Here is a 17,118-nt window from a genome sequence, read left to right as displayed (position 1 = left end):
CTGCCTCCACTCCCAGTTCTTGCTGGCAGGTGCAGCAGCTTAGCTCAGCCTGCCCACCTCCATGTGAATTTGCAGTATTGCAGTCCAACCCAGCCTGCCAAACACCCTGTTCAGACTCTCACTTATGCCAGAGTATGCTGTGGAATGATCCAGCCTAGCCCGCACCCAGTGTGGCCCACCCCCAAAACCATCTTACACATGTGTCAACAGGTGCTACATCCCAGCCTGGTCTAGATGCTCACAGCCCTGGCTCGTGCTGTGCCTAGCAGGACAGTTCCCCAAGTTCCCCTACCAGGCCTGATTCCAGCAATGGATCTTGTGTGTACCTATGGGTGCTGCTACTCAGACTGACAGCCCAGAGAGCTGGCACCCACCAGCAGGTACTACAGCTTAGCCTGACTGGCACAAACCCATTCCAGCTAACACCAATGGGTCCTACAGCCTAGGCCAGCCTGAACCTCTGCCAGGTCCAGTTCTCACATGATGTGGTAGATGCTGTGACCTAGCTTGGCCTGTTTCACACCCATTTGGGCTCTCATGACCACTGGGGGGTGCTAGAAACTAGCCCAGTCTGGCTCACTGCCGACCCAGCCCACATACATGCTGCTGGGTGCTGCAGTCTTGCCCAGCATGGTCCTCCTACAGCTTTCACAATCACTTAGTGGGACTGCAGCCTGGAGTTTCTCTACCATGCCTGTTCCCAGCCCTAGATCTTGCACATGCTGGTGAGTGCCATCAATCCAGCCTGACATGGCCCACCTGCAGTCTCAGCTCTTATTGGCAGGTATTGCAGCCTAGCCCAGTTGAGCAAGGCCCACACCTTGGCCTGGCACACCCCCAGCCTTGGCTCTTATGCTCCCCAGCAGGAGCTGGGGTTTAGTAGGAAGTTCCCCAAGTTCCCCTACCAGGTCTGCTTCCAACCTCAGATATCATATGCCAGTGGGGTCAGTGGCCCTGTTTTGCATGGTGTGTTGCCAGGCTTGGTCCTTGCATATGTTGGTGGGTGCTGTATCCTGGCACCAACCTTATCCTGACTTCAGTTCCCAAGAGTATCAGGTGGGTTCATGTTAGGTGAGTTCTGTGGTCCAGCCTGGGTCAGCCCATCCCCAGCTCTCTGCATAAACCAGTAAGTGTTGCAGTTCCACAGAGGAATGCCTACAATTCCCCTACAGAATGTGACCTCAGATTCAGTTTTCTCACATTCTGATTGTACCTTCTATCATTCTCAAATGGATTCAACACAAAATGTCCCAAATAGTGACCACAGTCAGTGAGGGCAGTGCAGGCAGCCAGCAAGGGCAGTGTTCTGGATACTTTACTTACAGGCTTTAGCCAAGTAGAAATCTTGGGCCTGAGGAGGGTGAGGGATGTCAGGGGAGCTACCAGGTGCAAATGCCAAGAGGGCACCAGGGCAGTTGGGGTATAGGTCAGTTTCAGAACCAAGTGCCCCTCACCTTGGTCTAGGGTCCTGTGTTTCCTCACTTCTGTCTCTAATGTGCAGAAAGGTTGTGGCACCAGGCCTAGCTTCCATTTATAAAACTGGCTCTTGGAGTTGGGGCTGGGACTGGCATTTAATAACTCCTCTCCCACAAGTGAGATCCTACCACTACTTCGATTAAATACACAGTTAAAAGCATGTGGGTGTCCAGTATACTTAATGGTTGAGCACTATGGCTTTAAAATAAGGACATGGAGACACATTATTCACTTCAAGTTGCCAGTTTCTGTGGCTAAAAAGAGTATTTCACCCAAATTAGCTCAGCAAAAGCATTGGTGATTTGGCACGGGATGCCTTGCCCCAGATTGAGCAAACAATGTACTTATGTGCTTTGTGCACAGCCGCCATCTCCTGGTGCTGTGGGGACCCCTTGAAGTAATCTTGTCTGCTCTTCAGGAGTCTCTCGGTCTTCTTTCCAGGCCTTCAACCTTGACAAACAGATCTGCAGGCTTGTCTCTCTTCTCATCTCACACTGCAGGTACTTGTGAAGCCACATAGCAGCCCAGGTCCTGGGAGGGGCTGGGAGATGGGTGAGAAGGAAATGCACACCTAAGGGCACATTTTCACTGAATGTCACATATCAGGACCATGAGCCCACCGGGGAGACTAGATGGAAAGTAAGGCTCATGTTACCACTTGAACAGTAACGGCCCTGGCCAATGCTCTGGGACCAGAAAGCGGAACCTGAAAGGTATCCTGATGGTCCTGGCCTCTGCAAACATGTGAACTGCTTTGAGCAGCTGTCAATCTGGCATCCAGCTCTGATGCTCTCTGGCTCATCTCACTCCCTTGGCTTCTAGTATTAGCACGTCCCTCTTGTTTTACTATTGGGCTATGCCTCCTCTGTTACATATAAGTCTACCGGGATCAAGCTGTAGATTAAACTTTCCCATCCAAAGATGTGTACGTGACTTGACTGGCCAGTCTCCTCATCCTTGACCTATGTCCCAAGAGGTACAATGAGGAGCTCATAGAGGTCTGCCTTCTCTCAGAGGTATCTCCTCTCCATCAGTGTTGAATTTCAATGCTCATCATTGCAGACAAGGGACATGAATCCTCCCAAGATCAAAGCCACCACAGAAAAGCAGAATGGAGAGACAGGTGGGGGAGGATAACCATTCCAGTTATTATTGTTGGGTATCACAGCCCAGTCTAGCCTGGTCCACACATAGACACAGCTCACACCTGGCTCAGCAGCAGCAAAAACCTAGCCTAGCCCATCCTACACCTACCCTGATCCTCACAAGCACCAGTGGGTACTGGGGTCTAGCCTAGTCTGGCACTTTCAGCCCCAGTCCACACTTGTGCCAAGGTACACTGCAGCCATGTCCAGACTAGAACGTGTCTCCCATTCCAGCCCTGTGCTTACCAGTGGAAACCACAACCCAGCCAGTGCATCCCTTTAGTTCCCAACCAAGTCTATTCCCAGCTATAGATCTTGCACGTAGCAGTGGTTGTTCTGTCCCAGCTTGGCCTAGCCTAGTCCCTCACTTGTTATGACCTTTGCCTTTGGATGCTGTAGCATGGCCTGACCCAGCCTACCCCAAGTCCCACCATTCACTGGCAGGTGCTAGAACCTGGCTCTGCTCCATCTGCTCACATCCCAGGCTCATGCAACCTGTTAGGTGTGACAGCCTAGCTGAGCTTGACCTGTGCTCCAGCCTGGTTTCTGCTCTTGCCAGTAAGGTAAGGTTGGCTTGATCCTGCCCAGTCTGCCCCCCTCCAAAACCAACCCACACATTAGCCAGCAATTGGAGTTTCCCTACTCAGGCTGCCCAACAGCCAGGCCTGGAACTTGTGCTCACCAGCGGGAGCTGTGACCCCAATAGGGGAGTTCCCCGGGTTCTCCCACTTGGCTCACTCCCTGACCCAGATCTCACATGCTCCAGCAAGTGCTAGGCTCTTGCCCGGCATAGCCTGGCACTCCATCTTGGCCTTTGTATGAGTTGAAGGATATTGCAGCCCAGCTCGCCTCACACCCTGTTTTAGGATGCATGTCCTGGTGCTGCTGCCTGGACTTGCCCAGCCTGTTTTCAGACCCAGCATTCCGGTTGAGTGTCAGCAGGGTTCATGGTCACTCCAAGCTCAGGCCATCACTACCCCAACTCTTAAGCTAACCATAGGGTTGGGCCCACTTATCCCTTTCAGAATCTATGGGGTTCAGTTCTTTTCTTTTAACTGGTTCTCCTTTAAAGGACCAGGTTTCCTAGGAAAGACAGCAGTAGTTAAGGTGGCGGGGGCACCCAGGGCTGGTCTAGTGTTTGCCCTGAAGAGGGGGGCTAAGAGAAATTGTGCAGCAGTAGGGAGCTCTGGTGGTGGAGCTCACTGCCTTACCACTGTCCTGAAGCCAGGGGCGTCCTGCCTGGGGTTGTGACATTAGACAAGCCTTCCTCTTAGGCTGTTTTAAGCAATGATAAGCTTTGGAACTCCCAGTTTAAAATGGCTTCTAGAGAAATTGCATTAACCAGTTTCAATGTCTGCCTCTTTCTTCTGGAGGTCACAGCATTTGGTGTCAGGTGCATCTGGGTACAGATTTCAGCTGCACATGATACAGTCCTCACAGCATCAGGGGGTGGCTACTTGACACAGTGTGTGGAGCTTCAGGAAGTCAGTCCTTATTGCCCAACTGATCACATGCGGAAATGAAGGAACTGTCTATAATGCACTCAGTAATAGTGCTGAGCCATCCCCGAGGGCAGGGCTGGATGCTGGGCCCTGGGGGAAGAATGTGGGAGCGGTGAGGAGTAGAAGATGGGGTCTTACCCTGTCAGCATTCCAGTTGAACTACCAAAACCTAAGAAAGAACTGGGTTTGAGACAGACACTGACTTTGTAGGCAGCACCTCAAAAAGAGACCCTGGGATAGCTAGAATTGTTGGCTCCAATTCTCTGCCCCTGTCTGATCCACACACTGCCCTGATCTCATTGTGAGTGGACCATCCTCTGCTGCCCCCTGGCTTTGGGCTTGCCCATGTAGCCAGTGTTGGCTCATGGAATGAAGAAGCAATTAAAGGGGTCCAGAGCGGTAGCCTAGTGCCTGAAGTCCTCAGCTTGCAAGCACTGGGATCCCGTATGGGTGCCGGTTCATATCCTAAAGGCCCCACTTCCCATCCAGCTCCCTGCTTGTGGCCTGGGAAAACATTGAAGGATGGCCCAAAGGCTTGGGACCCTGCACCCATGTGGGAGACCTGGAAGAGGCTCCAGGCTCCTGGCTTCGGGTTGGTGCAGCTCTGGCTGTTATGGCTACTTGGGGAGTGAATCAACGGACAGAAGATCTTCTTCTCTGTACATCTGACTTTCTAATAAAAACAAATCTTTAAAACAGCAATGAAAGTTGCTGGTTCTGCCTCTAGTCTTAAAGAGGTCTTGTGAGTTTCTGTTCCCTTATGCACTTCCACCTTCTCTGTGGGTAGCAGCTGGCTCTTCAGCCTGGACCCAGAGTGGACACCCTAGGACCAGCCCCTGCCCTGACCTTCCAAGTGTGCAGACCTGTAGGAAAAGCAGAGCCAATCTTAGTTGCAGAGCCTTCTGGTATGATGATACCATCCACCTGCAGATCTGTGGAAATCCTGATTGTAATCCACTCTATGTGTTAGTATGGTGGATCACATAGCATTCTTGTGGCCACAGCTAACTTTGATGAGGTGATAAGCTCAGGGGGCTCCAATAGAGGCTCAATACAATAGCAGGTTAAGTTAAAAAGCCGTTTATTGGGCTCTTGTGTAATCTTAGGAAATCCGGGGTTAGTTTGATGGCTCAGGTGTCACAGGTAACTTTGTTTCTTTCAGTGATTTTTATTTGCTCCATTAGTTTAATATTAATTTTATTTTTGATGATTACATAATTGAGAAGGGTGCATGCCCATGTGCACCACTGATTAGGATGGGAAGGGGTCAAGGAATAGTAGGTAGATGAGACCACTGCTTCCAATTTTGTTTTCCTTCTTCCTGTATCGGGGAAGAAAGGAGAAAACGGGGTGGGGAAGCCACACCCAGCATCCTAACCGTATTAGTACCAGGTAAGGGGGGGATAGCCAATGTCATCCCAGGGTCCTGAATGTGGAGCATGCTCCAAGGGCACTGCTCGAGCAGTTTTGATAGTTCTGAAATGCTTGCTGATTTCATTGCTTTCAAGGATGAGAAATCCTTTCAAGGTCCACTGGCTGACATACTCCATCTCAATTTTCATTCACCCATATACTTCCTGGCAAACCTTGGCTGGGAGAGTTGTCCAATTTGTTCTGCCCTCCATCCTCTGCTGTGGTACTAGATGTCCTCTGCAGGCCCCAGTGAATTTCCACATCCTCCATGTACATCTGGGCATGCCGTCGCTGCTCCATCTTCAGCAGCTTAAGGTCAATTCTGACACATGCAGCCCATGATCAGACCGTAGATCCTGTGTTTTTTTCCCCCATGATTGGTGTTCTCAGTCCAGTGGTCCAGTTGGGGGGGTCCCCAGAGAAACCTCACCAGAAGTGACCTCAGACATGACTTATGGGAAGCCAGGATGGGGTCTGGTTCAGTCCATCACCCACATCAGCCTACACGCACACTGGTGGTTGCAGTTGTTGGGTCAGTTCTGTCCCCCCCAGACCCATCTCTTACACAAACCAATGGATAGTGTGGCCCAGCCCAACCCTACCCACAACACATTAGGCACTCATGCATACCAGTGGCAATAGCAACCCTGTCAGAGCGACTTCCAATTACCCCCACCAGGCCACCCCCCAGCTATGGTTCCTGTGTAGGCAAGATACGCCAACAGACTGGTCCAGTCTGTCCCATATACCATTTGGCTTTTCTACACACCACTGGGTGCTGCAGGCTAGCTCAGCCTAAACAACCCCACTACCCAGCCATGCTGGTTATGCTGGTGGGTGCTACTGCCTGTCCAACCAGGTCTACCCCCAGCCCTAATTCTTATTCTTACTGGTGGGAGCTGCAGCACATCAGAGAGGTGCCCAGTTTCCCTACTAGGCCCATTCCAAGCCCTGATCTTACACTTTTCAGGTGGTTCTGTAGTCTAGCTGGACGAGACTTGCCCCTAGTTCCAGCACTTGCCAGCTGATACCGTGGTGAAGCCTGACCAGCTTGCACTTACTCTGGCTCATAAATGCACCAGTGGCTATGTTCACTTAGCCCAACCTGGCTCACATGAACGCCAATGGGTGTTGTAACCCTGCCTATCCTGTTCTGCTCCTGCTGGTCCCAGGTCTCATGCTCAGCAGCAGTAACACTGGCCCAGCAGGGGAGGCCCCACTGGCCCCCTGCTAAGTATATCCCCTCAAGTGTTACTTGTGCTGGTAGGTCCTGCAGCCCAGTCTGGCATACCTGGCTTCAGGTTGGCATTTACCAGTGGATGTTGCAGCCTGGTCCAACCTGGACAACACTCAATCCTGGCCCTAAGGTGAACTGGTTGGTGGTGCAGTCCAACCATACTTGTCCTGCACCCTGTCCTGGTTTTCACATCTGCCAGTGGGTGCTATGAATTGGCTCAGCCTGGCCCAACTCCAGACTTGACCCACATGAATGCCAATGGGTACTGTAACATGGCCTGGGATGGGCTGATCTCTGCCTTGGTTCTTATGCTCATCTGCAGGGACTGAATCCTGACAGAATTTCCCTGAGTTTCTCTATCAGGTCAATTCCCAGTGGTAGATCTCACGTACACTGGTGGGTCCTTGGCCCAATCTGACTGGGCCCACCTCCTATCCTAGTAGGAATAGTGGCCTTGCCCAAACAGCCCACAGTCAATCTGGCTCTTACTGTTGCATGTTACAGCTCAAGCTCATATGGTCCACCCCAAGATCCAATCAATCTGGCACAACCCAGACCCAATCTACACCCATGCTGAGGTATACTATAGTCATGTCCAGGACAGTTCGCCAACCCATCCCAGTTCTCGTGCTTACCATTTGGAACCATAACCTCCAGGGCATCGCCCTTAGCTCCCCAACCAGACCTGATCCCAACCACAGATCTTGTGTGTGCCATTGATTGTTCTGGCACAGCCTAGCATAGCCCACCCAGTCTTGGCTTTTGCCAATTCATGCTGTAGCCTGACCTGTCTCAGTGCACTTGCAGTTCCAACTCTTGCTGGTGAGTGCTTCATCCTAGCCCTGCCCAACCTCTCACCGTCCCTGGCTTTCACACAAACTGATGATGTAATTAGCCTAGACCAGCATAGCCTGCATTCCACCCTAGCTCCTACACATGCCAATGTGCTAGTTTGGCTCGGCCCTGCCCAAAACCAACCCATACATCTGCTGACAAGTGGAGCACCTTGCCAGGCCTGACCAACACCCAGACCTGAATCATATGCTTACTAATGGGAGCTATGGCCCACCAGGAAGTTCTCCAAGTTCCCCCACCGTGTCTTGGCCTCTAGGTGAGTTGGTGGATGTTGTGGCCAGGCCCACCCAGCTTATTCTTGGGTGTTCTTGTGAGTGGTGCAGCCTGGACCAGCCCAGCCTGTTTCAACCCCAGTGCCCATAAGTGTCAGGGAATTCCACGATCATGCGTAGCTCAGGCCATCACCACCTCCCAGCTCTTGAGCAAACCAGCAGATATTACAGCTCCACAGGAGAAAGCCCATGTATCCCCCACAGAATCTGCCCCCAGACCTGGTTCTCTCATGTGTTGGTTAATGTCATGGCCTAGCCTAACATTACCAGCTCCCTGTTTGGACACTCACTGGTAGGTACTATGATCAAGCCCTGCCAGGAAGAACCACAGTGCTAGCTTTAGTGTGAGCTGGTGTTTGCCAGTTAGCAGTGGTCAAGGTTCACTAGCCCAGCTAGGGTCTCCCACATGGGTAGGTGCATTGGTCTGACCCAGAAAGGTCCTCTAGCTTCCCTCCTCCAACTGCTCAGCCTCAGCTCCCTCACTGACCTGCCAAGTATAGTGGTGGTCTTGGTTGAGGTCCCCCAGAAGTCATTCCTCACTTGCAACATACTTCCTCAGCATTCCTCCCTCCCACACATCCCCATACCCTCTTCCCTGAGCAATCCACAGTCCCTGCGCCAGGAACACATGGGTTCCCCAGCCCAGTCTTCCAATGGGGTGGTGGTGTGCTGGTGTTGAGCTCTGCCGGCCCACCAGGGACCCAGGCTCCAGGCATGCATACCGGCCTGTTTCCTACTCCTCTGCCCACCCAAGATCCAAGCATGTTCACAGTTCCCCTAGCCCAGTCCACCAGCATGCCACCCCAGCATGCTAACCTAGGGCTCTCCCCTCCACATTCTATACCCCGAGCCCCTGCCTGGGATCAAGTACATGCAGAAATCCTCAGGCTCACTCTGTTTTTCTGGACACAAGTCCCAGGTTCCTGCATTCACCTGCTGGCACCACTCCCAGGCTCCCTGAAATCCCACACCCTGAGGCCCCCAGCCTACCAGTGCTGGCAGAAGCCAGGTGCTCTACCACAGGTAACTTCTATCTTACTGCTAAAGCTTCCCTAAGGTGTGGCCATCCGCATGAATTTTCTTATCCTTTACGTGTTCAGCTCCTCTTTATATCCTACACTCTCGTTAAAATGAACATCCCCCAGGGATGCAGTGGGAGCTGGCATGGGGAGAGTTGATGTCCTTGTGACTTACTGATGCGACACAACTGTCCAGGATGGTACCTGGCCATGCTGGTGTTTAGTAAATAGCAGTGGTCCCTGTCTTTCCATCTGTGTGGCTACCAAGGTTACTGACCTGGATGGCAGCCCTTTAGCCCTGCATCCTAGAGTGGAGGAGCAGAATGGTGTAGGAAACTTGGGAGTCTGACAGCCTTGGGTTAAGTCCTCCCTTGTGGATGTGTGGCCTAGGGCGGGTCACCTCTGTTCCTTGGGCTCTGTTTCCTTCTCTAGGAAATGATGTCTAAAGACCAAACAGAAAACTCTAGTCCATGGATTCCTGGGATAGATACAAGACTGAGAAATGCCTGTTCCAGGGCTAGGCCCCAAGTAAACAAATCAGAAATGGTGGTCCCCATAGCCACCCACTGCCACCACTGCTTAGTCTTGTGTTTCACACTCAGGAATGTTAGCTGGCTCACTGAAGTCAGCGGGCGAGAACAATGTGTTTTTCCTTCTTAGCAAGGAACGTTGTGAGCTAACTTGGGCCAGCATGCAGAGAAAGCCAGACCAGAGAACTTTCCCACTGACTTGTAAGGACAAGTGCCCCTTCCGACAGCATGAGACACATTCACATTTGAGGCTGTGGGCTTGGGGAAAAGGCAGGACAGGTCGCCACAGGGCACGAGGCTTCAACATCCAAATATCCAGGCAACCTGAAAGACCTCAGAGGGGCCAGTGTGGCAGGTCCTCTGTGGTAAATGACTGGTTCTTAATAAGCCAGGGGAGAAGGCACTGGAATGCCCGGTGTTTGACATGTTCATGTCCTAGAACCTGACTGTTGGGGGCATGTGGTGGGACCCCTGTTCGTCCTGTGCCCATGGTGCCGCCACGGGAGGATTCTCTCCCTCGGAGGCTTCTAGATGCAGACCAGCCTTTCTTGCCTGTGGCCTTGTGGTTTGTATAAAACTTAGACTTTCATTTCTTATCCTCTTGGCTGGGATGGCTTATGAATACCACACACACGAATATTAGAAGGGAAGTGCTTTTATAAATGGAGGCAGCCCCAGCAAAAGGGCTTACTCGGTGAGCACCTCCTCAAGGGCATCGCTCTCTCCTTCGGCAGTCGACTCAGCGGCCGCCATCTCGCCCGGGCCTTCGCTCATGCTGTGGGGAACAGAACAGGCCACTTTTCCTCTCTGCCCGCCCCGTTTGCTCCCGTTAGGTAACGTGGGGAAGGCAGTCTGTCATTTACCTTGCCCCTCTCACGAAGATTGCTTCCTCGTCAGAGGTTTCATTGTATAATTTTTTACCAAATTCCTTCTGGCTCATTGCCCGGCGGGGTTTGCGCTCACCCCTCAGCCAGCGCAGCCACCTCACCAAGAAGCCCACCTAGGAAAATGCAGGAGGTTTAGCACCCTTAGGAATGGGGAGGGGAATGCATGTTTTGACCCTACTCCCACCATCCCTCCCTCCAGCGACACACTGTGTCCCTCAGTTTACCTGCTTCTTCTCCCGTCTTCCCTTGAGGGAATCTTCATAAAGGTCCCTGGGGGAAAACAAATGCCCAAGCCAATCAGAGACTGGTGTCACTCTCCATGGCCCGCACATCTCTGGTGTGCCCGGGACAAAACGTGTCCCTGTCCCACATATACCACAAAGCAAAATCACCACAGACCTGGGATCTGGGCTCCTGGGAGCTCTCTGATCTGCCTGAAGGTGCCCCAGTGGCTAAGGGCCAACTTGAACCACTGCTTTGTGTGAGGTCGTCAGCCCCAACCACTGCCTTCCCCAAGCGCCCTTGTGCAGTGACAGACCGCACAACCACATGGGGCACGTGCACTGTCTCCCTCCTTTAGCATCTGGCACCAGCCCCACCTGGACTGAGTCTCACATGCCTCCTTCACCTGGGGGTGAGGGAGAAGGTGCCTCTATGTGCACAGTCCCTGACCCCTGTAAACTGAATCACATCAGGCAGGGCCTGAGTCTGACAGCAGTTACCTAGCTCATGCAGCCTCACACTGCAGGTGTCACTGATGGGAGAGTGATTAGTGAAATTAGTTAAAGGATGAGGCTCGCACTGACACCAAGATACCCCTTATGAATCCAGCAGAACAGGAGAGTGCATTGTTTTCAGCAACTGTGCCTGTGTGGTACATGTGTGCTGATTTCTGACAGAAAACGTAGCTCACAGCCCCAAACCCTTACAAGCCAGGGAGGAGCCCCAGCTGGGAAGAGACCCTCCTCTGATGTTAACAGTATGACCCTGGGGCCAAGATGCTGCCTCTTTCTCGTTTCCTTGTCATACAATGAAGAGACAGACTTCTCTTTAGTTTGAAGATCTCTTCCAGTTAAAGCTCTTAGAAGCTTGGTTAGAAGAGAGAAGACATGACCAGTGTGATGGCTCATTGGCTAAATCCTCGACTTGCATTTGCGGGGATTCCAGATGGGTACAAGTTTGTGTCCTGGCAGCTCCACTTCCCATCCAGCTCCCTGCCTGTGGCCTGGGAATGCAGTGGAGGATGGCCCAAGGTCTTGGGACCCTGTACCTTCACGGGAGACCCATAAGATCCTTCTCTGTTTCTCCTTCTCTTTGTAAATCTGTCTTTCTAATAAAAATAGAGTAAATCTTAAAGAAAAAAAAAAGAAAAACAGATTAAAAAAAATAAAGACAAGCAGGATGAGAAGAACTTTTCCTGCCTTCTTTAAGGAGACCAGCTCCTCCCACAGTGCAACACAGACTCCCCTAGCCCTTGCTGGAAGCCTTCAGGAAGCCCTCTGGTATGGTCAAAGTACTGTCAGCTGCAGGGATGGCACAGCTGGAGTCCCTCCCCAGCCCCTGCATCCAAGAAGGACTGGGGACAGCAGAGGTGCCATGGTGGTGCTGTCTACCCCAGCTGTGAAGTATGCTTCCTGTCTGTGGAGATCTCACTAAACAATGAGGTGACTGGAATCCATGTGTTCTCTTCTAGTTCTCGAGTTTCATTTCACACATTACTGGGCTGGTACTTACCTTAGACCTTTTCCTATGTCCTCCTCCTCGGCGTCGGCTCTTGCCCTGTGAGAGTAAATCTGTTTTGGAAGAAGACACAGCCATTATTATGCAACACAGTGACCACAATGTCCAGATCATTTGCATGCCTTTCTTTTTGTATGCATCTGGCGCCTAATACATTTTACTGGCTGTTTAGATAACTTTCAGCAGACAATTCTCCATGAAACCTCTTTGAAGAGGAAAAGATGAAGCATCTTTAATTGGATCAGAAAACTAAACCGAGAAGTCAAGGAGACTAGGCTGCTTAGTAGGATTGCTACTATTTACCACTGTTGAGGAGGCCCTAAAATAGGGACTAGTGCAATGGTGTTTAGGTTTAGTTCTACCTGTAGTGCAGTATCCCATTTGTGCAATGGCTCGAGTCCCAGCTGCTGTACTTCTGATTCAGCTGTCAGCCAACAGCCTGAGTAAAGCAGCAGAGGATGATCCAAGTGCTTGGGCTCCTGTGCCTGTGTGGGAGACCCACAGCAACTCCAGGCTCCTGACTTCAGACCAGCTCTGGCTGTTGCAGACATTTAGAGTGAACCGATGGGTGGAACAGCACTGTCTCTCCAATAAGAATAGGTAAATCTTGAGTATCAATTTTTCAAAAAGACAAATACAGTATTGTGTCACAAAGGAAGACAAAACAGATGTCATCTGAATGTGAAATGATGGACAACTCGGAAAACCCAAGAAAATCAACTACCATTTTTGTGGAAAGTAATATGCGAGTCCAGAAAGTTGGCCAGACACCAGGTCAAGAGATCAACATACATGCTGTGGTAGCTTTCCTGTGTGCTGCCAACAACTAATGGGAAAACGCAAGAAGGGTCCCGTTTGTAACCAACAGAAAGGATTAAAGCTTATCCTGGAATAAGCTCAACAAAAGATGTGTAAGATTGTGTAATGAAAACACTAAAGCCCTTTTGAAAGCTGTGAGACTTGCATTCCTATAATGTTGTGATTATGTCAATTCTCCTCAAATTAATCAATTAATCAAAATAATTCAATTCAGTTTTATACAAATCCGAAGATACATTTTTACAAAACTGACCGGCTGCCATTCAGTGGGGAATGATGGGCAAGAATAGTGCAAGAAACATGAGAGAGCAGGAGCTCGCTCTAACAACTATAAAACTCAGAACTAAGCCATAAAGTGACTGGAGTTTACCTGTGTGATACAGGTATGGGTGGAAGAAAAGACCACAGAGTCGATGGAAAGAGCAGAGTCCAGATCAGGATATTTTAGGTTGGTAAGGAATGAGTGAACTGTTCAAAGAAAAATTATTTTAGAAGATTTAGAAACTCATGTAGAGAAAGATAAGCTAGATTCCCTACTTCAATCATATTGAAAAATAACTCCAGAGGGATTACAAAATAGAAATTAGAACAAAATGTTACAAGAGTCCTAGAAGAAAATATGCTACTACTCTATCAGTTTCAAGAACCTAACAAAACTCAGATCCCATCAGCAAAATGTGAGACTGGCAGGTGCAGGGATGTGTGCTAGCAACTCCCTATCCATCCCAGAGTGCGCCCCCTTCTGTTGGGATGTTAGCTTTTATTTTGCTGTTGTTGGTTTAGAAACCTTTTTTTTTTTTTTAATACAATAAATATATTAATCTCTTTGGTGGCCTTTTTCTTGTTCAAGTGTTTCCAGTATTTCTCAGTGTGTTTGTAAGGAAGGGAAAGAGAACAAAGGGAATGAGGAATGCATTCTTTGCAGTCAGGAGATCTGGGTCTGACGTTGGCTTTGTCATTTGGGCCCATAGCTTGATTGCCATGACCTGTGAAAGGGGAACTGCTGCAAGGGCTAAGTTGAGAACACAGGGGAGACTCTGCCCCAAGCCTGACCTCCCCAAGTGCTGAGTCAGCTAGCAGTGTCACACACAGGCAGACAAATCTTTCAAAGGTTTCTCCTATGCCACTGGGTTTAGAAAGCTCTTTTCCATCCCAAGACTGAAAAATACTGCTTGGAATTTATTCTCAGTATCTTTTTGTCTTTTTTTTTTAAAGACATTAACTGAAATACATTTAGGATGAGAAGTATCCATCTATCACTGTCTGCCATTCACCCTAAGTTCTTAGGCAGCTAGGCAGCGTTTTCTCAAACTGATTAGGCTAGAGGCAACACTGCAGAAGTTTTAGGAACACACATGTCTATGTATTACTGAACTCTCAACTCTGTATGCTGCTTCAAATGAATATTATATTGCATTCTTCTTCACCGTAAACTTGACATTGTACCTAACTCTGATCCTTTGAACACTGACTATCTTTCTAATACAGGCAAAACTCTGCATACTCCCTGACCTCACAAACCTTCTCATCTAACTGGGGAGAGGAACTCAGGAAAACATGAATGAATACAAAGAGAAGTAAGCCAGAACTAAACATACACATTAAAATAACGCAGGACTTGATCAAAATTTCAGCCATTTCCCCGAAGGCAAAGACCAGGGGCCACCTGGAGATATCCAGGATACTGTCTCCACCGACCCCTTGGCAGTTGACCCCATGTGGCTCCCAGCTCCAGGGTTCAGAAATCAGACTGTTTTCACAAACAGCAAACTCACTGGAAACAACCTCACCTGATCAGCAGCACAGCCTGAGTGAAAAGACAGAACAGCTGTGACTGCATGACCAGGGAGCTGCCTCTGCAGGGGCAGGCCTCCATGGCACACTCAAGCACCATCAGAAGGCAACTTGGGAAGGACAAAGATGCAAAGGAATCAGCTGAACCCAGCATTTAATGGAAAGGTCTGGAGTGGCCAGATTTGTCCCTCTCCTGCAGAGGCGCAGCCTCACCAGGGGGCTGCCTCCACATCTGCCTGGGGCTGTCCCTCTGCCCTAGTGCAATGTCAGGATGGCCACTAGCATGCTGGTGGGCTCTCATCTTTCTGTGCTCCTGTCACCATCCCCTGCTGTGGCTGGCATGTCTGCCTTTAGAAACAGTGATACACTAGGCGGGTGTTACCGGAGGCCAATAGACCTGGGAAGCTCTTTAGTCCTTATATACCTTTGCTGTACTCCCTCGCGTGTTGACCTTGGCACTTCCCTTTGTGAAAACTGCCACATTTTTAAAGTTCTCAGGGGAGAGGAAATACCTCCCTGGGGTTTCACAGAAACGATGATCCATCTCACAGAAGGTTTAGTCCCAAGAGAGTTGGAGGAGTCAAGGCATGCCATGAAGTGAGGGAATTTTAGGTAGAAAAGGCACAGGTGAAAGTAGGAATGGCCATGGTGTGGCCGGGGTATGGTAAGGGGCCACTCAGGCAGGAACACAGACAGGGCTGACATGACAGGAAGAGTGTCAGTGAAGTAAACTGGGTTGGACTGCTAGGGTAGAGTCAAGACTGTCAGATCTTTCAATGACTTCATATTGAAGCCCTTTCCTGTTGGGAAAAGTAATGCACTTTATGTAACTGAACAATAGGTGAACAGAGTCAGGCTCCAGGAATGGGATAGGATAAATACAGCACACCTCAGGGTTCAGCTTAGGAAGCAGGATTCAGTTACATTCAGGTACATAAACAACCTGTCTTTAGACCTGCCTTATGTATTAGAACAGGTAGAATCTTTAACATGTTTTCTGGTAGTGTCCTGAGGACAGTAACCATTCTGTGAGGTGAGGGTGCTGATACAGCGCTCATCATTTCAACAACGAGAAGAGAGACCAACAGGAGCAGAGAGGGAAGTGGTAAGCACATCAAACAGTTGACATAGCTGTGGGGAAATCTTGTTATCTATGAAGTCTGGTCTTCCACCTCTCACAATAGCCAGTGGCTTGGCTTGCTACCTAGTTTCCAGTTGCACTGAGATTTCCTGGGAGTAGGGTCTATTCAAAATCTCAAGCATATGCTTTTCAGGAGAGTATGTCTTTGTGACCATAGAAGAACGTCAACTGGCAGTATGTGGGCAAGTGGCTTTGATGTTCACTCTGCATTCAAATCTGTTGTAAAAAAAAAAAAAAAGGATGTTCTAGAAACCTAAGTGAATCGTTGTCCTTACCCCAACGAGACAGGCTCCCGTTATTAATATTATCACTGCCACAGTGACAGATATTGCCATGATGAGTATTTTGTATCTTGGGACTTCTTTGAGCTAAAAGAAAAAGAGCAATGAAAAGAGATCAAATAAAGAGATAGCATGAACACTTAACTATTCCAGCCCGTATTCTTCCAGGTGAGTGGCTTATAGGATCTTCAAGACCACATAAGATCCAATGTTACATGATCTAATTATCACACGGGTACTCTACAGTTCATCTAGCTTGCCGGGTCTGCTTCATTCTCTAAAGGAGCAAAGTGGGAAATTGCCACCTTGGCCAAAGTTATGTGCCCAATGCAAGATATGGACTGGGAGTCCCTGTTCTTCCTCCTTGGTGCTTTAATGACACTTCCTGAGCGAAGGGAAAGGGCAGCTCTCCTGTCTCGTGGCCGTCCTCACCTCACTTGGCTCGATCATTCCTGCATCAGTCTGGCCTCCTGGGCTCTCGCTGATGTAGTCCTCTTCTTTCCAGCGGTCTGTGTCCCATTCTGCCTTGGCCTTCACTTGCTGCTGCTCACTGAGGAGCTTCATGAGGAAGCCCGTTCTGGAGATGAGCTTGGCACAGGACAGCTGCACCTGGGGGTCCGCACAGTCCATCTGCAGAGTCCTGATAACTTCTGAGATGAATTTTCTCACGTCATTATTGGGGATGAGGGACCGAAGCTGCTGGTTCAGTTGGTCCCCTGGGGATGACTGCAAGGGGTAAGTACTGCCTGTAGGCATGGAGGGGATGTCCCTGCCCATGTTAGGGTTCCCCCATTGCATTTTCTCAGTGGGGGCAATCTCAGGGGAACCAGTGGCCAATGGATGCCCCTGGGCTGTGCTGGCAGGGGGAGATTCTTCTGGCACAGTGTTTCCAAAGTTATTTGCTGCAGCAAGGCTGGCTTCAAGAATATCTTCTGCATGTGGTACTGGAAGAGCCATCGCTTTCGGAGAAGGAAATTCCTGAGAACTCGAGTCTCCAGAAGAGGGAG

At 49.9% G+C, this 17,118-nt stretch overlaps 1 protein-coding gene across 2 annotated transcripts in view; it reads right to left on the bottom strand.

Moving 5' to 3' along the window:
* Positions 1 to 17,118, bottom strand: part of KANSL1 (KAT8 regulatory NSL complex subunit 1) — a 199,526-nt gene that overhangs the window by 170,604 nt on the left and 11,804 nt on the right. Inside the window, exons 6-8 of one of the 2 annotated variants that reach the window (XM_040989225.1) lie at positions 16,544 to 16,758; positions 16,106 to 16,198; positions 12,071 to 12,129 (exon numbers count right to left, since the gene is read on the bottom strand). The exons of the other annotated variant lie outside the window; for it this stretch is intronic. Of the exons in view, the coding sequence (XP_040845159.1) occupies positions 12,071 to 12,129; positions 16,106 to 16,198; positions 16,544 to 16,758 (367 nt within the window). The remainder of the gene's footprint in view (positions 1 to 12,070; positions 12,130 to 16,105; positions 16,199 to 16,543; positions 16,759 to 17,118) is intronic. 2 annotated transcript variants of the gene reach the window in all.

This window comes from Ochotona curzoniae, unplaced genomic scaffold (assembly GCF_017591425.1).
Source record: "Ochotona curzoniae isolate NIBS_2020 unplaced genomic scaffold, NIBS_Ocur_1.0 contig_520, whole genome shotgun sequence".
Classification (NCBI taxonomy): Eukaryota; Metazoa; Chordata; class Mammalia; order Lagomorpha; family Ochotonidae; genus Ochotona; species Ochotona curzoniae.
This window is presented reverse-complemented; position numbering and strand designations above follow the sequence as displayed.